Source organism: Xiphophorus couchianus, chromosome 7, assembly GCF_001444195.1.
Source record: "Xiphophorus couchianus chromosome 7, X_couchianus-1.0, whole genome shotgun sequence".
Classification (NCBI taxonomy): Eukaryota; Metazoa; Chordata; class Actinopteri; order Cyprinodontiformes; family Poeciliidae; genus Xiphophorus; species Xiphophorus couchianus.
The window spans coordinates 14,241,708-14,264,059 of NC_040234.1; the positions used below are offsets into that span (position 1 = coordinate 14,241,708).

At 38.7% G+C, this 22,352-nt stretch overlaps 2 protein-coding genes and 1 long non-coding RNA gene across 4 annotated transcripts; 2 read left to right on the plus strand and 1 right to left on the minus strand.

The window, feature by feature from the left end:
* Window positions 1-48: 48 nt before the first annotated feature.
* Window positions 49-14,290, minus strand: gpr143 (G protein-coupled receptor 143). Of its 2 annotated transcripts, XM_028023970.1 has the most exons (11): window positions 14,187-14,290; window positions 12,950-13,034; window positions 9,479-9,740; window positions 6,185-6,294; window positions 5,021-5,115; window positions 4,583-4,675; window positions 3,145-3,254; window positions 2,934-3,042; window positions 2,029-2,146; window positions 1,682-1,937; window positions 49-612 (listed from the first exon to the last, which is right to left on the minus strand). In XM_028023970.1, exons 3-11 carry the CDS (start codon window positions 9,732-9,734, stop codon window positions 515-517), a joined length of 1,245 nt encoding a protein of 414 aa, XP_027879771.1. In that variant the 5' UTR covers window positions 9,735-9,740; window positions 12,950-13,034; window positions 14,187-14,290; the 3' UTR covers window positions 49-514. The 2 variants fall into 2 exon arrangements, with proteins under 2 accessions (XP_027879771.1, XP_027879770.1); XM_028023969.1 differs by lacking the exons at window positions 12,950-13,034; window positions 14,187-14,290 and having other exon boundaries at window positions 9,479-9,855.
* Window positions 10,424-12,266, plus strand: LOC114148588 (uncharacterized). The gene is made up of 2 exons (XR_003596301.1): window positions 10,424-10,640; window positions 11,670-12,266. It is a non-coding gene; the product is annotated as an uncharacterized LOC114148588 (long non-coding RNA).
* Window positions 14,291-14,369: 79 nt separating the features above from the next.
* On the plus strand, window positions 14,370-20,913 carry LOC114148586 (ankyrin repeat and SOCS box protein 9-like). Its single transcript, XM_028023972.1, has 7 exons — window positions 14,370-14,575; window positions 14,661-14,740; window positions 16,492-16,599; window positions 16,909-17,059; window positions 17,620-17,754; window positions 18,177-18,368; window positions 18,468-20,913. The coding sequence occupies exons 1-7, from the start codon at window positions 14,491-14,493 to the stop codon at window positions 18,617-18,619; spliced, it is 903 nt and encodes a 300-aa protein (XP_027879773.1). The 5' UTR covers window positions 14,370-14,490; the 3' UTR covers window positions 18,620-20,913.
* Window positions 20,914-22,352: the final 1,439 nt, after the last annotated feature.

The window sequence follows — 22,352 nt, forward strand, 5'->3', positions numbered from 1 at the left end:
ATTTAATACGACATAAGATAGATTTGTGCAAAAATACATAGACTGATGGTGTGAAATACAATAGCCTTTATTAAAAAAAACACACTGATAAGCTTAAAGAATTTGTAGTGTCTTCTTAGCTTATTGATGGGATCCATTTTACAAGATCAGTGCACTAAACAGAGAATTTGCCCATTGGAAAAAAAAGAAATCTCTTCCAGCACTAAAGGTCAATCTGTAATTGGATAACAAAACAAATGTCAGTTTGTTTTGCAAGTTTTACGCTACAAGAAAAAAAATATTGCTGGGGCTGTTCAGCTGATCGGCAAAAGAAACCCTATAAATACTGCTGAAGGTTTAAAATGTTTAGAGATAAAAAAAAAAAAAAGGTCTTGAAAACAGAAAATTGAATCTACTCTGTCAGAGCAGCTTTCTCAAAAGCAGTTGCCATCGTAACACTTGACTAAAACTACCAAGGTCTAACTTAAAACTAATACGATGTAAAAGGGGAGGGAGTTGGAGTGGATGAGGCCAGCTAGTGTCTCACAGAGTTCTCCATGGACTCTCCGTCAGCATCTACGTCCCCTTGTAGCTCGCTGGAAATGTGGATTTCAACTGTACTAGACTCTGAACCTAGCAAGACAAAATAGGGGCAGATTACTCGTTGCTGCACACACTTAAAACGTATTACACAATATAAACCCTACATAAAATGTAGTTAAAATTCAAGTATTGTTTTTTTTTTTTTAGTTTGTTACCGCATTGGATGTTCAGCGAATGAATAAAAACCATAAGTCCTTCAGAAGAATAACTTTATTTTTAAAAAGATGTCAGGGGTGCTAGTGACAAGACAAGGCGCACACACAGAACTTTAGTGTTGGAATGAAAATAATAATCGTTTCAGTAGATTCACACTTACATACACTACAGTGAAAGTTCACAAGGCACGCCTCTAGCTAAAACTGATGCAGTCCAATACAACAAACATGCCTGAATGTGGTAGGTAAAATCTCTCAACTAACAGTTTATACCACTTAACTGTCAGTCAGATTTTGCCTCCACTAAAGGATTTCTTTTCTCTCTTTTTAACCGATCAGAAAGTTAACAATATAAGCTTGACAAATATTTATCACAGGATTGTTGCATTCGACCGCATTAGTTGCAGATTTGGAAATTATTTTCCAGCTTATGTGCGTATTTACCATTCCCTCTGCCCCCATTGCTCTCTGCTAATCATCTGATTATCTGTAAATAATGATGCTTAACAAACCTGAATGGAAAGCCACAAAGTCACTGATCAAATTACACAATAAACAAACACGTCTCTCAGCTGTGTATCCTCATACCAAATAGACCGTTAATGTTTCATCCACTTCCGATCGTTATTTACAGACAATCCATACAATCCCAGAGGAGTGTAGTTTCATTCTACAGCTGCACTATGTTGAGGTCAAAAATAAACGATGCATAACAGAGGTCACCAACAACACTGAGGTAAAAAACAAAATTAATGAACTACTGTCTTTTGTTCTGGTGAGGATCGCTAAAGTCTAACCGTTTATCTTCTCTAAGCGAAGACGTTTGCGGTGCAAATGCATGTTGTAAAGGGGCATGCACGTGATGCTCATGTGTCGTTCTGTTCATGCGCATCACCAGCTCTGATATACTGGAGAGCTGCTTGCACCACTGGCAAGCCAATTACCTTCAGAGAGGACACTGATGGCGTCAGAGTGCTGCTGTCCATTTCCTATCGTGTTCTTCTGCACTTCCTGAACGTGACTCTGGTACAGCAGAGTCGTTCCCACCACAGGGTTTTGTCCGGCCGTGTTAGGCACCGAGGTAGAGCCCGAGTCCCAGGCCAGCTCCCTGCTCCGCTGCGGGTTGAGGTCCACGTCCCAACCCGTCCAGCCGTGGAAGGCCAGGGTGTTGAGGAAAGCCTGCATTGGGTTCAGAATGCCCTGAAAAAGTAAGATGCAAGATAAATAAAAGTAATTAAATGACCATAGAAAAGTATGAGCTATCTGTCTCTAGTATTGCTGTTCAACCAACCATGATGAACCATGTGGTGAGGGCTGCGTTCCTGATGTCTCTCAGACTGTTGTCAGTGACATCTGGCTGCATCTCCAGGTAGAAGAGGAGGCACTCATTGATGATATTTGGAGCCCAGCTAAAATAATTTTAAAAAATGTATCAACGTGAACGAAGATCCAATCTTACAAAGAGCCATTCAACAAAAAACAAATAACCAACAAAGATTACAGAAGAAGTGCTAATTAATTTAACAATTTTGCATCATTTTAACTCAAAATACATCAGCAGGGGTTTTTTTTTACAGCAGAAAGTATTTGTGAAAATGTGTAGTTTTTAACCATCATTAAAGCAGGACAGAGTCCTGAAGCACAGCAGAAAACAATATTTGGAAAACAGGACTGTGCTGTGTTAAAATTTCTCTAGAAAGAGAAAAACAGCACACCAACGTTTGGTGACTTTCAGTTGCAAGTAGGCTTTGCTAGTTATACCAGTTAATAATAACCGTGCTAATATTGTAACTCTTCCCACTTATAAGCTTTAGAACACTAAAGGTACATGATTACAAAGCAAGACTGTATCTTTGAGTCAACATAATGTTAACTGCTGACAGAAAAACAAACTATTCATTCCAATTGGAAGAGCTGGATTTGGAATGTATGTTATTAGATCTGAATGTAACTGCATAACTGGATTGGATTGAAATGAAATGAGCTGATGTCAATTAATTCTGTGCTGTAGCTGTTTCTATGTAGCCGAACAGGAATTGAAGAGTCTTCAAAAGATATTTGTTGTAATTTGGTGCCATTTACATAAACTGAGCTAAGCTGGAGGTTTGGGGGGAATATCTGAAGATAATCGTACAATGTCCATTTAAACATACAGAGGTGAAAATCTGAGTGGAGCCGTAACGGTCGGCAACTTACCAAACAAAGAACACAAGCATTATTTTAAAGAAGCGGATTTTAATCTCGTTAGCCAGCCGTCTCTCATTTTCTGTATAGATTCCTTGTCGTCCTTTTAATAAGGATGTCACTGTGGAGAGATCAGAAAGTCACCTTTATTTTTTTGTCTTGCAAATATATGCTGCGATGCACTGCCACTTGTGCGAGAGTGAATTGGTAGGGGTGAACCGACCTGCAGAGACGGTCCGGCTAAAGAACACGGGGTTAGCTATGAGGACGAGCAGCATGGGGGCATATGTGGTGATGTAGTGGGGAACAGCGTGCTGGAGGCCTTGTTCACAGCTGCACAAGGAGAAGGAACATGATTTATTCAGCAGTGGAATAAATCATTTGTTTTGACAAGTTGCACTTAATCTGATGAGCTGCTTCCAGAATAATAAAATGTTCACAGAAACACAAATTGAAAAATAAAATATCGATAAAAAGAAATTTAAAAAAAAATCTGAATGAGAAGTAAGAAGAAGTGGACAAAAACCACACATCAAATGAAATAGAAATTCTGTAGAAACATATATGATTCTAACTCAAGGCTATACAGTCTAGCCAGTCTACAGTTGATTTGTTAAAAAGAGGTAAAAACCATAATATTAATCCAATAAAAAAAATTTATACTTATTTCTAGTAATCCACTAACTTGTCCCCAGAAATATTTCCTAAATGATGAGAGCGATTCCAAATCGGCTATTTGAAATGAAGTGATGGCGAGTGGTCAAAAATATTACCCAGTTTCAAAAGAGCTGCCTAAAAAACTGAGATGTTCTTTATTTATAAGAATCTTGTTATTAGGGAAATAATCTATTCCAAAGAGGTATGCAAGCCTAATTTCATTCAGTCCCTGTCAGATTTCGATTTAAGTGTATTTTATTTCATCAGGCATCTTTCAAAGATAATAAAACAATGTAAAGAGAAAATATCTTTTGGAAAAATCCCTAGTTTATCCCTCAGGCAACTAAACATTTTTCAAACAGACTCCTTCAGAAATCCTGCATGAACGAGATTCTACACCAGTTTTATCTTGGGAAGAAAAAAACATTTCTGGTTTTATTTACATTTTATTGGAAAATGGCATGCCAAAATGTTTTTTTTTTTTCTGCTCCTCAATAATCAGTGGGAAAATATTTATTGACATTTCGGGAATTCACTTTTTCTGTCATTACTGAGCAGAATTGTGCATTCTTCCACTGATGATTTATCTTTTGTGATGAACATCAAATCTTCAACGTTGGAAGGCCTTCTTGCCATCACCCTAAATTTTAGCTCCATTTCTAGATCCTATGATGTCAGCCACTAAAAAAACATCCCCAGTAAGATTTAAGTCTGTTAGTTGGGATACTCTGATCAACTGAACTGAAAGCACAGAGGAGAAATCCAACAAAACCAGAGCTGTGAGATCTTTCCCTTCTGCTAACGTCAGAATGTCACCAGAGTCATTTTATACAAAGCAGTTCGTGTGGAAAAAAATTTGGAAAAAATATCCTGGATCATTCAATCAATAACTTTATTGTTCTCCAGGATAGAAAGATTATTTGATAAACGATTCTCATGGCTTTCAGCTGCAACACTGAAAGGGGATTTTGATTTATCTTTGGGAGAACAGAAAAGTATCTTACTCAGAGATGGATGGGTAGTAGAGCATGGCCACTCCTTCAACACACAGCAGCACAGCCAGACCCCACGTAATCATGTGGTAGAGGACAATGGTGCTGAGGGGCGGGGGAGGAGAGAAAGTCATGAGACTTGGACTCACAGCACAAGTTGCAGGTCTGTTTCTTGTGAATGGTATTTTTTTGTCTCCTCATAGAAAAAAGAAACAAACATGATGCTTTGACAAGAGAGTAGAGGAACATATGTCATCCTGGCTCCTCACTCAGAGCCAGGAGTGAAAGAAAGGGACAGAAAAGCATCTTACACATAGAGCTGAAACTAAATGGGTGCTTCTCAGTTTTGGATTTTTTTTTTTTTTTTTTTACTTGCTCCGTCCTGTCTTCTACAGGAGGAAGGTTTGAGGTAATAATGAACCGTGAAGGAGAAGCGAAGCACAAAAGAACCTGATCCCAGCAGAGGTTTTCACCACCAGAAAGACGTCCACGGCGTAGCAGAAAGTCCACCAAAACGAAGCGCTGAAGAACAGCTGGATCCACATCTGTAACACATTGAAATGGATAATTCCCAGCAAAATTCATGGTTTATAAAGCACAAAATCTATTGTATTTGGTGGCAACTAGCCATGAACCAAGTAGACCTGAGCATGCCAATGTTTAAAAAAGATACTGATAAAGCTGCCCCTCATGAAGGTTATCAGGTTTGGTCTGCTTGAAAAATAGTTTTCTCTAGAAACACAACACTGCCCCACCCCCACTTGTTGCTTACACACTTTTTCCCTTGCGTTAATTGTCCCTCTGCTGATTAACCAGTCCTGGTCCTGGTATCTTTTTCTTTCCAATCTCAGATTAAAGTGGATATTAGGAGTCAAAATTGGGTTCAAAATTCCTTCCCTTAGGCATTCAAGAGAACCTCATAAGCTCCTGGTAATTCTTAGATTAATCGTTATAATTAATACTTTTAATCCCAAATTAAAATGTCCCCTTTTAATTGGTGTGTAAAGCCATGTTGGTGTGGTATCTTTGTTTTTTTAAGATTTTATTTATTCATCAAAGAGTTTTTTGGGGTACATTTAACCTGAATATAATAACATAATATTTTTGTGCCATTGATTACTAATTGTTTTTTTTTTCTAAATCCCATGCGCTCTTGTTAAATAAATTATAATACTGATAAAAATACAGAAATCTCATGGTTTCTTTAAATACGCAACAGAGAATGCTCATCAGAACGCCAATAATTCATCCTGCTGATTGATTTTGATAGATTATACTATTCTGTACATTTTAGTTTTAACTCTTTGTGTAAATACTTTAAAACAGTGATATGCTTACTCGAGATAATCATACCATAAGAGTCTTGTGGTAGCTGGAAACTGTTCAAAATTACAAACTGAGACAATTTACTCCCATCTACTTACTAAGCTCCGATTCGAGCAAATGACCTCCCATGACAACTACATTTTCCAGAATCATGCGTGATTATAAAAAGAAAAAAAAAACCTTCCTTGCAATCTTTCAAGCATAAACAAAAGACATGATGTGTGGCTGCAGTGTAACTGAGCTGCTTGACCACATGAAGGTGTTTAAAGGAGCATCTTTTACGCTTACTGCGCTGCCAACACAGAAGGCCTCTGGCGACACGTCTGTGTTGTTGGTCACTGAGATGCCTTCGACGATGCTCGGCAGACCCAGCCACACAGAGGATCTGACAATGATCCCTGAAACAGAGAGAGTCGCATTGAATCTTAAACTGGAGGAGAAGCGGAGTAATCACAAAGGGGCCATGTGGAATTTACCTGGCTTTAATTAGCATTTCAACACGTGTTTGCTTTTCTTAGCTGTTTTGGTTTACTGCTTGAATTAATTACTGTCAGTCAGGGAGTCCTTTTAATAGTAGCTTAACATCATGGAAATATGAGCTTATAGCGGATGTATTTTATTGGGGTGTTTCCATTTCCTTCGCGAAATTGGAAAAAAAATAAGGAGGTCTCCTGGAACTTTCACGCAACGCAGAAGGCATGCCGCTCCATGTTTCGTCTGTGTGCTGCTCTAATTCCACAGCGGTGACTGGATTTCACCGGACGTGGAAACACATGACTTCACCTGCTCTACTTCTTGCCTGGAAAAGTGATGAATGAACAGTTCAGGTGTCAGAGCTATGCTTCCTCTGCATGCTGAGCAACAGCTTGGACCGAAGACATGAGGGTCGGAGTCTCCTGGTGTGATAAGCTTTAGTAAAAATCAAGGTATTAGCACCGATATTTGAAATCCTAAATGATTCCAGAATAAGGCTGTATTAAAAAAAAAAAGAAGCAAATATAATTAATCATTTTATTGCTCACGTGAGAGGATGATGACTATTGCATGAAAGCATTGGATTGAGACCTATTTTTTCCTCTCTAGGAAGCCTAAAAAATTGATTGTTACACACATTTTTGTGCTGAAAAGAAATCTAAAATAACATGGATGCTTAGACTGGAATTGGGCTTAATTTGGTTCTAAAAATTTAAATTTCCCAGATCTCTAAATACAGTTAACTTTATCCAGGATTTCACCAGGTTTGGTAATAATACATAGGCAAAACCACATGAGGGATTTGATCTCAAGATCAAGCATGAATGACTAGTTATGTATGCCCCTAACTTTCTGATGCACACTCACAGTTTGCAGTCCACAAGATGCCTAAGTGCGCTTGTTTCGGATCAGTCGTGGTCACAAAAATCAAGGACAGGCATGGCACGGAAATGAAAGCAGTGTCACCAGTCACTTTTATAAAAGCAAAGCTACGAGCTGCCTAAGCAGCAAACTCCAGACTAGCAAGCAAAGCAGATGATCCAGCTTATTAACCAGCTAATGTCAACTTGCTATACTTTTGTTGCAGCATAAAGAGAAGAATGGACAAAATGTGTCACATTTGAGAAAATACACTTAAATATATTTTTGCTTAAGTCTTTGTTAAAAAGCAATACATAAAATTTGTAATACAATTGCAGCAAAAAAAAAAAAATTAAATATATATTTTCAACTGAACATTATTTACTGTTTAGAAGTCCGTTACTTGTGTCTTTATGAAGCAAAAAGAAAATTTGATTTGGAAAGAAAATATATAAAAATATATAATGGAATTTGCCAGTCTTCACTGCCCCTTCTTCATTTACAAGATAAATGGAATTGCCTCTTCATTTTGTCAACATTTCCAAAGGGATTTTAGTGCAGCACCATATTACCTTTAACTGTTTTATTTTTTTTTTCTGCTGGGTTTTGCAATCTGCAGCTCCTCAGCCACTCTGCAGGGACTCGCTGTAAATCTGACCTCATGGAAATCTAATAATGTTTATGTCTATGATGGCAATAGGAAAGCCAAGTTTTACTGCTTTTCCAGCTTCATCCAATATGTGAATGGAGTTTCCAAAACAGGTACTCATAATACAGAGGGAGCAGCAGGTGGGTTTGGCTGCCTGTAAAAGAAATGATTAACAGACGTATATAAACTACTACAAAAACATGGAGTTCACAGCCTCGCAGCACTAAATGAGAGGATATTTAATTTTTATAACTAGAGATCAGAGATACGGGTTGAGGATCAGATTATTTATTCCTGAAGGAAGTAATATTGCTACACTCGCTCAGTATTTAAATGCACATTGGAAACACATTTGCGTCCTCCTGGCAGGCAGTGTACCCTAAGTGTGAAATCCAGCAGAAATCTAAACATTTTGAACGTATTAGTGGCAAACCAACGTTGTAAAAAAAAAAAAAAACACCCTAAAATAAAAGCTGTGACTCATTCAAAGAGTATTTACAGCAATCAACACTCGTATATTATGTTCTTCCAGATCAGTTTGTATTGTATCCTACGTGGCAAGTGGAGTGTTATTATATATAGTAATTTTTAACAAATGTTGCCAAATTGTCTCCAGAGGAAAGAATAGTCTTTACTGGTCTAACACATCTTGTCATCAGAAAGGATGATGAGCCCAAGTTCACACTTGGTTTGGAATCCTCTTAATATCTAAATAAAATGCTCTTAAATGAAACCAATCTCTAATTGCTTCATGTTCTGAAATCCTGCACGCCTTAATTTGTGTATGATGTATATCTGGTGAGGGGGATTTTCAAAATCAAAGTCTTAAAAACTGCTATATCCATTTTAAATTCTTTACTTAACAAGTGTGCTCTTAAGAAAAGGTATTGGAAACTAAAAGATGTAGATAGTGCAGCGCTTTTGAAGTGCTTGGACAAAACAGCGCCTCCTGCCGGCATATATGATGGTTGACAAATATGGTACCAATTTTGGAATAAATGAATTTTTTGTACATAAAACAAATATAATTTGCTGCAAACAAAAACTTTCTACATATTTTTTTTAAAAATAATAAAAAGAGGCAAAAATCTAACTTCCTAAATAAAATATAATTTACTTAATCGGTTTTTGACCAAAAAAACAAACAAACAAAAACCCCCAGCGGTTTTAATAATTTTTTTTCTTTTGTTATTGTTGTTGGGTTTTTTTTGCTCAGTTTATTTTCGATGGACCAGCGACCTATCCAGGGTGTTCCCCGCCTCTCGCCCGTAGATTGTCCAGATTTTTCATAACTTATCTCTGATCAGGAAAATTTAACACCTAAATATCCTCAGACCCTCTGGGTTGTGACTAATTAGTCAAAATTTCAGCTTAATTATAAGGGTGATATACAAAAGTTTTCAAACTCTTTTTTTTGTTGTGCAACAAAGGGGTTAAAAGAAACTTTTCATGTGCGTAATCAAACCCAGAACCACGCTGTGAAAAAGTAGCTCCTTCACCACCACCCCTTTTTTTCCTCAGACAAAAAAAAGAAGAAAAAAAAATATATAAAAAGATAGAAAACTACATCGGCTGCTTTTGATGATTGATTTGTTTACCTGTGCATCCCAGTATGTCACATATACTGATGATGAACAATATTCTGGAGGAGGAGGCGGGCCTCGGCAGAGGGTACTGTCCTAGTCTCCTGTATCCTTTGCGCTTCGGCAGAACCTGCAGAACAGCGAACATGAGGCTCAGAGCGGCGCTGCCCAGACTCAGAGCCCCGAACAGGACGGGCTGGAAGGAGACTGCGAACTCCGTGGCAGCGTCCCGGTTCGGGCAGCAGAACGTCTCCAGCCGCGGGGAGGCCATCGCGGACTGCGGGGCGATGCGGAGGAGGAGAAGGAGGGAGAGGAGAAGACGGTGTTCGGAGGAGGAAGAAGAAGGGGAAAGGAAAAGAAAAAGGAAATGACTGAGTCCATGAGGCAGCTCTCCTCGACAAATCACGGGGTTGAATCATCATGTGCTTCTGTTTAATCCCTGAAGTTGTAGCTTAAGTCTGCCGCACAATGCAAGGCACCGACAAAGGGCTGTTGTATGAAAGAGACCGATTATGTCGGCAGAAGCAGACTTAAAGTTTTCTTTTTAATTCTTCGTTTAACCTCCCCCCCGCTCTGCTCGTTCAGACTAATGTAGGGGTAAAATGTAAAGGTCAAATAATAACATCAACTTCAAATGGAGTTAAAACAGTCACAAAAGTGAAGCCTAACTTTATCAGTGCACGCATTAAAAAACATAAATAAGTCACAAGAATCTGCAATGTTTACGGTGTCCTTCAAATTCTGAATTTTCTCCAGGCGGCCGCACTTTGACTGGGCCATACACTTAATCTACCAGGGGTCTCAAACTCCAGTCCTCTCGGGCCGCTGTCCTACAGTTTTTAGATGTGCCACAGGTACAAAACACTGGAATGAAATGGTTTAATTATCTCCTCCTTGTGTAGATCAGTTCTCCCAGCCTCACTAATGACCTAATTATTCCATTCAGGTGTGTTGCAGCAGAGGCACATCTAAAAGTTGCAGGACTGCGGCCCTCGAGGACTGGAGTTTGAGACCCCTGATTGGTTGTATTCATGGCTGAATGTTTAGTGCCAACCTGCTGAAAGGTAAACAGGCCTCTGACCAAATCTCAAGTCTTTAGTTCCTCCCCTCCCTTTTCAAGAAAAGCAGCTGCCCAGCATGATACTGCACCACCATGTTTCACTGGCCAAGTGCAAAGGTATGACCCCATATTGTACTATATTCGATCAGTTTGCTGTGTGCCCTAAATGGCTTGTGGCATCTGATTATTTGTTCTCCATGCTAAGGTTGTCACTTTAAGTAATAGATATGCAGTTGTGTTAAACACTCTTTCTGTCATCAGATGACGACTTGAACATCGCTCTTGAAAATGTTCTAGTTCATATTTTATAACGATTACATTAAATTACACACAAATGTACTCTATAACAATTAAGTGAGTTCTAATTTAAGTGCAATTAGAGTTAAAAGAGCTGAATGTGATGCCACATTTTTAGAGGATCTTAAGATGAAAACAGTGTATTGTTTAGTGGATATAAATACTGTTGTGGGAAGACGTACATTTTAACTGAATGCCTTCCTCACCTATGCTTTGTAAAGGCTCATGTATTCTGTGTCGTTTTGTAGTGTTTGGCTAAATAAAGCATGCCTGGTATCTGACAACTGTACATCTCAAGCCCAGACGCGCCTGCATCACTTCCAGTTGGGAAATGAATGTTTTTTGTAGATACACTCTAAAAACTGCTGGGTTAAAAACAAATAAGTTCCAGATCTAGGTTGATTTAAAACAAAAAGTTTGTTTTATGGTCTTAACCCAGCATACTGAGTAAGGTTTCTAACCCAAGGAGAGTCATATCAGGGGTAGAAGTGACAATTTTATATTTCTGACCCAATATTTGCTTCAAGACAGGATGGGATGTCTGTATTGTCATTATCATTCCAATTGAGTAACAACAAGATTTATGCGATTAAGCTCAGTAAAAAATGCAATTAAATGCAGAATTTAATAGTTAGATATAAACTGAAATTAAAAGAAAAAAACACTTTATGTAGCCAATCAGTGTCTCTTCCTTCCTCTCTGGGGCTGGGAAGCTGCTGAACTATGCAGTATGTCAGTACACTCTCAATGGAGTGTAGTAGAAGGCTAAAAGCAGCTTTTGTGGAACAGGGTTTTTTTTTCCTGAAGACCCTCAGGAGGTAAAGTCTCTGCTCTTTTTTTTTTCTGCAGCTGCTTGGTATTTCCCCTAACCCTCCCGGAGCCGATCATCCTCCAGTTCCAGAAAACCAAAAACTGAGAGAGCCACTCCACGCAGGTCCTGTTGATCACAACCGAATGGATGTCCACTTTTCTCCACTTGAAGTAAATAACCAGCTCCTTTGTTTCGAAGCAGAGCGCCTCCTCTGCAGCACTCAGAAAACCATTTGGTAGTTTTTTTGTTTTGTCCCTGCAGCATAAACCCAGCATTCGGGTCAAAGAAATAACCCAGCAGTTTTTAGAGTGTGCTGGAAAATTAATCTGCCACTCCTGTTGGCTTCAGTGTCTACATGCCCAAGCTTGGGCTTATCATATTTTTTTCTGTTTGTGTGGTTTCCATTTTTAAAAAGAAAAGCAAAACCTGTTAAATGAAAATATCACAAAAGATTTGGGGTGACAGGCAAGCTGTAAATGTAGAAAGTGTTGTTCTGCTGTCTGAAACTTATTGTCTGTACGCTTTTCTCCACATACAGAAAGCCAGTTTGTTTTGAAACATTAATATTCGTGATGTAAAAAGTTTGAAATAAGATGGCACTTCCTTCATCACAGTAATAAAATAAGGGACCCTTATGTTTTGTAGATTCATGCTTAAAATTGTATAAGAACTGGACCAACACATAATCACTTTGCATGGGGATTTGTGGTCATGTGCATGAGTCATATGTGCAGTGAAATCATGTGCACATGCAGGTCTATAGCCTGTACATTAATGCAACCATCCTCGTGTCACTCAAGATCAATAGCTCTATAGACTTTATTTTGACTGTTTAAAAGAAACATTTTTATGTTTTACATAAAAATGTATTTATAATGAAAAAAAACTTGAATAAACCCAAAATTAACTGTAACATGACCTGAGATATGCATCGTCCCTCAAAGAAAAATGTCCAAAATCCTTACAAACTACAGACTTAAATCATTTGAAAAGATTGCAAGGTTTTGTTTCATCAACATGAGCACATAAGAAAAGTAAGGATGAATCTAGACTTTTGCATAGTGCTGCATATAATTTATTTTGGGGAGTATGAGCTTAAAAAAAATCTATAACTTGATGGGAAGTTGTAAGTAAACTACAAATAATAATAATAATAATAATAAAATCAGGAAACAGTTGTTCCTGTAGTATGTGATACTCTCAAAATGAAAAACACATGTAGTGTTGACCAGAATAAAAAAAACCCATAAAGCTAAATTAGGTTCTTCTGTTGTAAGGATGAACATTAGTTTCACCCTGCCTGCTAAGGTCAGCTTACCCCCGCATGTGTGCATCAGGCAACCCCACACCCTGTCCTGATCCAACAGAAGTCAGCTGCTAGATGTGCTCACTTGGCTGGAGATCTGAAACAAAGCATCAAGGACCTTCAACGAATCAGTAAAACAGAGAGGGCATTCATACAGTTGATACGATTGTATTCTAATCCATGCCTTCCCTGACACGCCACAGAGTTAATTGTGTGTCTGGCTTGCAGCCTGCTGCCAGGGATTAACAAAACCCAGGGGCAACACAGTTAGACTTTTGACTTAATCTGAACATTTGCTCTCTGTGGCTGCCCTCTGCTGGCCTGCATGCACTGTAATAGTACAGGAGCACTAAAGAACTCTTAGGTGGACAACACAAGGCAATAATGGTGAGAATATTTTACGTACAGCTAGAACAAATGAAACAGAGTCTGCAGTCTACTGTGTCTTCAACTGGAGGAACTCTGGCAGTTTGTTTTTTGTGTAGAGCACAGAAAAAAAAAATCAACATATCACATTTAAGTAACATCAAGATTTATGTTTGTTAGACTGCTAACACACAGAAATGAAATATTGTTATTATAGAATAATTCTAAATTTTGTATGTTTCTTTGTTAAGCTAACAATGTTGACTCTGTCATCGTCTTGTACAGTCAAATTTGGACTCAGAACTCAGAAATAAAAAAGAAAGTATGGAAGATATTTCCAAAAATGCAAATAAAGTAGTTTAAGTGTAATCTATGGCATGTTACTAAAGTGTTGTAGCTATTTAACAAATTCAATTTTACACTTTGCAACCACAACAATCACCTGATCAGACGCGCCTCCATTTGGGAAATTATATGATGACATCACAAACTCAGATAATTTTGTTATGACTGCATGGATGGTTGAATAGATGTTCAATTGGGTTATAAATTGTTAAAATATTCCCTACCATTAAAGGTTAATGTTAAACTAGTTTCACTGTGAGTCCTAATCAGTAAATACAAAGCACTAACCTAACCATTACTGCTAAGTCAGTCATGGTTCCCTTATCAAAACAATGTAAATACAAAACTGGAGAATCACTGGTTGATGCTGATCATTAAATATATCATGTTTTGACTTGAAGTGTCAGGAGGCTAAAGCACGTTAAGTTAAAGCAAGACATTAGAGAACTGAAATTTCTGTACAGGAAATGACTTTATAATCAGAAAACACACATAAAATAAAACAACAACAACACTATAGTTTAACATTTTTACTTACCTAAACTGATCCAGTTTGCCTAAATTTAAAATCTTAAGTCAGACTCAACAGAAGAAGATAGTCACGTTACTTCCTAGAGATAATGGGTGTGGATGTGCGGTGTCAAATTTCAACAAAAATATTACCAACGGGCTTAACTTGCTTCTCCTTCTCCGTCTGCCCTCCAATTGGTCAGAGCTGAGTCATTACAGTCCTTCCTGCAGGAAGGAAATAGCATGAAAACATCAAGAACTGCTCTCACAATAGAACAAAAACATATTCCAGTCTGATAAAAGGGAAACCAGGGCATTAAAACAGGTGAAGAATGTCTGCTGGAAACAAAGAGAGACAGCAAAACACAGCATGTCCAGGAGCAGCAGCTGTTTATTTCTCCAACCCTTTGATGAGTGGTGAGTTTAATATTTTTAATATGTTATTACAGTAGACATGTATATCACTTCAAAGTCTGTGCAACTTTTTGCTTTTCACATGAAGACGTTGAAGCCGACTGGTCTCCGATTCACGATGCAGCCTTCAATGGAAGCGTTCTGCGTCTGCAAACACTCATTGCTCAGGTAAAGTTTAACTTCTGGAGTTAAAATGGTAAAATTCTAATCAGGTGCTGCTGCATGAGATTCTCATTTGTGTCAACGGGACGCACGTTCCTATTTCAAACGTTAGTTTGTGATAATGCTGCAAAGCTTTAATGTTTTTCACTACTTGCAGTGCCTCGCAAGTGCTTTCTTACCTTTGATCTTTTGCATACTTTTTCATGTTACAGTCAGAAATAACTGTGGAATTCTATGGGGACTTACAGAAACTAGTGCTATTTCTTTTATTTAACATTTTTATTAAAAGAAACAAAAGTGTGCATTTTTTTAATCCTGCCTCTCTGAGTTAACACTTGGTGAAACCACGTTTTGTAGTAAACACAAATACATGCATTTTGGGGAATGCCTCTACTAGCTTTGCACATCTCCAGATTGAAACTCTAGTCCACATTTATAAGATGTAGTTGCTTCTACGTAAAAAAGCTCCTGTTCAGACACACTAGATGGATCATTAATTTTCAAGTCTTGCCACTGATTGGATTTCCAGTATCTGAGATATTTACTTCTGCATCTGCAGACTTGCAGATGTATTTCTTTCCAGTAACACTGAACACTGACCCATAATGCCATCCTGCAACCAGCACATTTCCCTGTGAGGATTGTTGATCAGACTGATGTGAATTGTGTTTTTTTGATGCTTGCCTGAGTTTTCACAGGCCTCTTTTCCTACTAAGACAAGGTGGACAAAAATGCATTTGTATATTTACAGTTGAGCCATTTTGAGATGGCAAATTGATCCGTCATCGATGGGATTTTGAAGCTTGAGACAGTGTTTTATAACATGACTTAGAGAACAAATAAAGTTGCGGCACTGCGCACATCTTCCAACAAACGGTGGCCGAATCAGGTGCTGCACAGCTGAACGACATCCATCAAGCAAAAGGCCTGTACCAGCTGTAGTAATACTAAAAAGAAATTACAAATTTGGACACTATTTACTAATTAAGTGGCTTCTCAATGTAGTTGATTGCACTGACTATATGAAAGTATAGAGCAGTGGTTCTCAAACGTTTTTCAGTGATGTACCCCCTTAAAAATATATTTCGAGTCAAGTACCCCCTGACACGGGCAAAACATTTTTGGAATTAAAAAGAGGTACAGTGCTGTAAAATCACTGTCTGATTTATTAAAGCCAAACAACTTATATCAGTGAACCTGACAAATACATCCATATTGCAAACATTGCATGGTTAAACAAAAAAGAAAAACAGAAGACGGTGATCACCAGGAAGGTATAAAACCAGTCAAAACTGAAATATGCAAAACGCTGCTAATTTATATTGGTCTCTGTAATGGTACAAAATTAAATATATACATAAATAATAATTCAGTGCATGAACACACATTTATATTTTATCGAACTTTTTACAAACTAATTTTTCCCAAGACGTATTATGAGGAGCCTACTGATTTTTTAAAGATATTTTGAAAAGCTTCACGTACCCCCTGCAGTACCGCCACGTACCCCCAGGGGTATGCGTACCCCCATTTGAGAACCACTGGTATAGAGGATAAATACAAGCTTATATTGATTTGTCTCATTCTTCTTTCCACTATTTTGCACTACTTTGTGTTAGTCTATCACAAAACATTCCAATAAGATAAATTGACTTTTGTTGTGTTAATGTGTCAAAAGTGGTGTGAATACTTTTGCAGGGCACGGTCTGTGCAGCCACTTTTCGGGAGTGAATTTATGTGTCCTGGTGCGTTCACAGGGAATATGTGTCAATCTAAACACACTGGACCAAGTCTTTCCCCTTCATGGAGCATGCCTGCAAGGCCACACAAGCTGTGCCAAGCTTCTGGTGGAAAACGGAGCAAATGTAAGAGATTCACAACCCACAGAAATGAGAAAGCATTAAACAGAAAGCACCGTCAAATTAAAACTTCATGCCTTTTATTTTTGTTTAAGAATTTCTTCAATAAAGTCTGTAATTCTTGCATGTTAACAGCGATATTTAATTATTTCCAGGCTTAACCTGAAGACGACTGAAATGAGTGAAAAATTAACCAAATACACATGGCAGCACGCAGGCAAATGTAGCTATTAGCAAGCAAAAATGTGCAATGCAAAGCAGAGGCCAGGTGTACTGTTCAAAGTTTTAATACATTGCTGTTTTTTTCGACTTCAGGTTAACAACACAACTGTGGACGGACACACTGCGTTAACAGAAGCTTGTGCCAGGGGCCATGTGACCTGCGTCTCTCTGCTTCTCCAGCATGGAGCGACCCCCCGGGGCACCAGCCCATCCAGTTCTCCAATCCACTCGGCTGCAGCAAAGGGTTAGAGGTCACATTCCATAGCATGTGCTTGCATAATCTCTGCTGAGCTTAGCCAATGCCAGCAGAAATAGCAAGAAATAAAGAGAGAGAGAGATGTATGAACACAGGAGTGTCAAACATATTAGGAAGCTGATGATTTCAGCTGGGGCTGCACAGTGGCGCAGTTGGTAGCACTGTTGCCTCCTGGGTTCAATTCCCGTCATCCTGGCCCGGGGTCTTTCTGCACAGAGTTTGCATGTTCTCCCTGTGCATGCGTGGGTTCTCTCTGGGTACTCCGGCTTCCTCCCACAGTCCAAAAACATGACTGTCAGGTCTCTCTAAATTCTCCCTAGATGTGTGTGGGGGTGGGGGTGTGCGTGGTTGTGCATGGTTGTTGTCTGTGTTGCCCTGCGACAGACTGGCGACCTGTCCAGGGTGTACCTTGCCTCTCGCCCGGAACGTTAGCTGGAGATAGGCACCAGCACCCCTCCTAACCCCACTAGGGACAAGGGTGTTAGTAAATGGATGGATGATCTCAGCTGCATCAGTTCTCATTTTAGTGACTGTGTTTCTCTCCTCAGGTCACCCTGAGTGCATTGAAGCGCTTGTTCAGTACAGAGCAGATGTGGATCAGGATATTGATTCATTAGGGTCTCCTCTTCATGTTGCGTGCTCCAATCAGCAACTGAGCTCAGTGAAGAAACTCCTTCAGCTCGGTGAGGAGGCGTCAGGTTTCAACTTTTATCCTCACAAACATTCATTACAGCTTTAGACTGATGATGGACCGAAATAACTTAATTCAAACTTGTAATGAGGCAGAAAGTGTTTTTCTTTTTCTTTTGCATTTGAATTAGAAGGTTTCAAAATGACTCTGAATTACCTCTTTGAAAGTTATCAAGTAACTTTCCCTTAATTTCCATCAGACATGTAACCATCGATGAACAATTACTCTCCCTAAAAAGAACAAAATGTTTAAATGAAACGGACAGTATCAAAAGTGTAGTGTGCATTTATATTCAGCCCCACAAGATAAGAGAAATTGCAACGTATAAAATTGCAAACGTGGAAAAAAAAAAAATCTAAATGCTACAATGGAGTGCAGTGAATTATTTTAAATTCCTTCCCTCTCCCACTGCAGGTGCCGATGCTAACAAGAGCACTTCTGGTGACTCCCCTCTGCACATCGCTGCACGTCTGTCCAGCCCTGAGTTGGTTTCTGCCCTCCTCGACCACGGAGCAGACCGGCTCCTGGTGAACTCAGAGGGCAAGAGGCCTCTGGACCTGGTTTCTCCTGACAGCCCAGCGGGGCGACTGCTAAGAGAGACAGGAGGTATTCAGTTCACAGTTACAGAGTGAAATAACAGAGATGCGTCCTTTGTACTGATGGGACTGTAAGCACATAATCAAACCCTCTCTCTGATGACCCCAGCAGTGTCTCCTTTAAAGCAGCTGTGCCGGCTATGCATCAGGAAAACTGTGGGGAAGCACAGGCTGGGTGGGATTCCTGACCTTCACTTCCCCACAAAGCTGATACAGTATCTGCTCTACCAATCAGAGCAGAGGGACGCTCACAAACACTGAAATCACCTCCATCTTTCAACCCCAAACTCTGAGCCTTTTCACATTCAGGCCAGCAGGGGGGGAACTTGCACAACCTGGCAGGACAATTCCACCAGTAGAGACTCAAGATGAGTGTGAACTGATTTATTATGTAAATAGAGAAACTTCTTGTTGGAAGATGCTTTTATAAAATATTCATTAGCAATAACACACATCAAATGAAAATAAAATCAAAGCCCACAAACCTCTGAAAGAGTAACTTTAACACAACATATAAATCCTGATTAATGCTGCATTTCTTTCCATGTTGTAAATCAAAGCTGAATTTTATAGACGTATTAAAATACAAGAGACAAATGTTCCTAGTAATTTATTTTCCAGCTAAAAAAAATATCTAACAATTAAAACAGAATACACAGAATACCTTGAATAAAAGTTCCCATGTCTCAGGTGGTTTCCTCTGAGTTGGATAAAAATGTATTTAAAATCTTTAATGTTTTATCTATAAGCATTGCTGCTTGAATTGAACTACTTGAAAGCAATGTTTCCAATTCTGTTCTCTTTTAATTTGTAGTGCTTGTTTTTTTCCATTTTCAACCGTTAAGATGCGACTAGCTTTGCAAAGTATCTCAAGATGACCTTTGTTGTGAATTGGAATTATGCAAATAAACTGAATTGAAATCTAATCTACTGTTGATAAAAAATAACGCCTTTGACACACAAAATGCACCTTTGGCATAGGTGCAACAGGTGCACACACCCTTGCACACATCCCTGCAATCAGTGTGTGTAAGGGTGAACACTGATTACATAAGGCAATAGATTAATCTCGTTTTTGTTTCATTGTAAAAATGAAAGTGTTTAGGTTGTATGTTTTTAGCTCACAAGATAACGTACTACAGCAAATCAATATACAAAACGACACAGAAATCAGCTTTAAAAACAGGATTGAGATAGTACTGTGCACCTGCTATTTTACTTTATTCGGTGTGGCTCTTAGTAATGGGATTCAATGAGTTATTCTGGCATTCATGTTATCTTAATTTCCCAAAATGCAGCATTGTGGAGTTGTTGACATTTACTGTAAAATACAATGAAATAATATCTTGATTTGATGAAGTCTTCTCTAGCTTGTAACAACATCCTTCCTCATACTCGAAAACACTGACCTCTGATCAGAGTTTGTCATAATACCAGAGGGACTGAAAGTAGAAAGCAAGTTTATAATTTGACTGAAAGAAAACACCAATGCTTAGCAGCATAGCAGATGTCACTGGAATAAACTGGGCTTTTTGGTCCTTCTTGATCTTTTTCACATTTTTGCTATATTATAGCCACTAACTTAAGTTTTGTTGGCATTTTGTACAATAGACCAACAATCAGATCAATTTCTGCCTCAATACTAAGGTCTGATCTCCATCGGACCTGTAGAATCAAGAAACTCTTCTAAAGAAAATCTGACATGGAGTAGGCTAAAAGATCTCAAAAGCAAGACACCATGGCCTGATCAAAAGAATCTCTCAAACAGATAGGAAACAAGTCACTGACATCTAAAACTTTGTGATTTCAGTGGTCGGAAAAGCACTGTATGAGTCCAGTCTATTTTCTGTTTATCATTCATCAGTCTGGAAGGATTAAGCTCAGTGTTGAGAATGTAGCAATAAGGAACTCTATGGGGGAATTGTAAGAAAACAAATGACTTCTGACCAAACAGAACACAAAGGTCAAGCTTCATATCTCCTCCCCCACCAAAAAAATAACAAAACAAAAAAATCTTGAAAACTTTTGAGAAAACATAAAGATGCAAAATTAATAGGAAAAAAGTGGAGCATAATGAAATGTGTTCTGTTACATCTGCTGTTTTACTAACAGCATTTCAGAGAAGACTATTTTATTGGGAGTGAAACACGGTGGTTGTAGTGTGATAGTCTGGGGTTGCTGTAACTGATGGAATCTGCTCTTAACCAGAAAATCCAGGAGGAGGATGTTCAGGCAGAAGTTGGTGACCTTAAACTCAAGCACATTTGGGTCGTGCACCCTGGCAATGATCGGCATGACAAGCTGGACTTGCTTTTTCACATATGAACCAGGGTTATTTGGATAGCCTACCTCAAAAATTAAAGGCATCTTTCGAAACTCTTATTTGAATTTATCTAGTTAATTTGGTCTAAAATTTACATTTGCTTGATTGGCTGAAATGTGAAATAAGTTTCACAGCATTTGATTAATTTTGCTTTTTTAAAATAAAAATCTGGAGAAGTTGTGTAAACAACAACCTTTAACATTTATTACATATTCCCAATGGGATTTAGATCTAGAATTTGATTGGGCCATTCATAGTTGTTTGATTTAAACCATTTCATTATATCTCTGGCTATATTTTAAGTGTTGAACCTTCTCTCAAATCTCAGTTCTTATAAATCCTCTTAGTAAATTTCTTCCAGCCATTTCTCTCTATTTGGCTCCATTTCTGACCAGCTTCCCAGTACTGCCAACGAAAAGCATCCCCGCAGGATGATGCTGTCACTACTTTTTACAGTCAGAATGGTGTAATCAGGGTTTTGTTTTTGCCCTAAAATCACTGCAGCACTTTCTCCTGCCACTGAATGGCTTCTGGTAAACTGAAAATGTGACTTCCTCTCATACGTCCTCACGTAAATTCATCCTCTCACAATTTGAAATGATGGATTTAATTAGGTTGTGTATTGTAAGCATTGATCTAACCAGTTCATTCACAGTGATGTGTACAGAGCTAGTTCCTCCATGGAGATTAACATCGTCTACATGGCGACCAAAGCGAAAGTCACTCAGCTCGCCCACATCCTCCTAGTTTAAATGCAGCTCTCATTAAGTTTGTATTGATCCTTTTGTTCCAATTTGCCAACCAAACTAAATCATCGCCTGCTTTCCAAATGCAGCACAAGTGCCCAGGAGTCAGAAACACACTGTGGCATGTTTCGATTTTACTGGTTGTTTAATGTAAAAATCAATTTCTGTGGAGAAGCCCCCTGACTCCTGCAGCTGTAGGGAAACACATATTGTAAACACGGCTCAGTAGTTAGTTGGATCGTGACAAATTGGTGAGAGGACTCTGTCAGGGAATGGCGGTCACGTGTCCATTTGAAGAACGATCCACTTCAGTCATGGTTGCATTTCCGGTGGAGGGTGCTCCTCGTCCTCGCAGTGCAGCCTGATGTTTTCCTACATTTAGCCAGGTACGCCGCAGCACTCAGCTGCACTTAAAATCAGCCTATGCATGTGTGATACCAAAGCTTTTACCAGTATTCTCCAGAGGAACACACTCCATTAACCCCCCATCCTTTTCCTTCCTTCCTGTTTCTCTATATACAGTGGCACTTTCTACCCCCAAACAAATTTCCAAATGGCCGTTTTCGTGAGGAATTGAGGAGAAACTTGCACACGAAAGAGCAAGTTTGCATCTAGTGAAAGAGTCTTTATCATACTTCCATCTTTCTTTGACAAACTACAGGAGAACAAGAATATGAAGATAAGGAGGCCGCATGCATACACAGAAACAACCGTGATCACAGAGGCATTCACATCCCATCAAATATTTTGTATTACAAACTTTAATGCATTTTAATGAAAATTTGTAGTCATCCCACCTAAATTAATGCTTTGTAGAACCAGCTGTCACTTCTACTACAAGTTCTTTTGGGGGTGTTTCACACTAACTTCATACATAGAAACTGGATATTTTGTACTTCTTTGCAAACTATCCTAACCTCAGTCA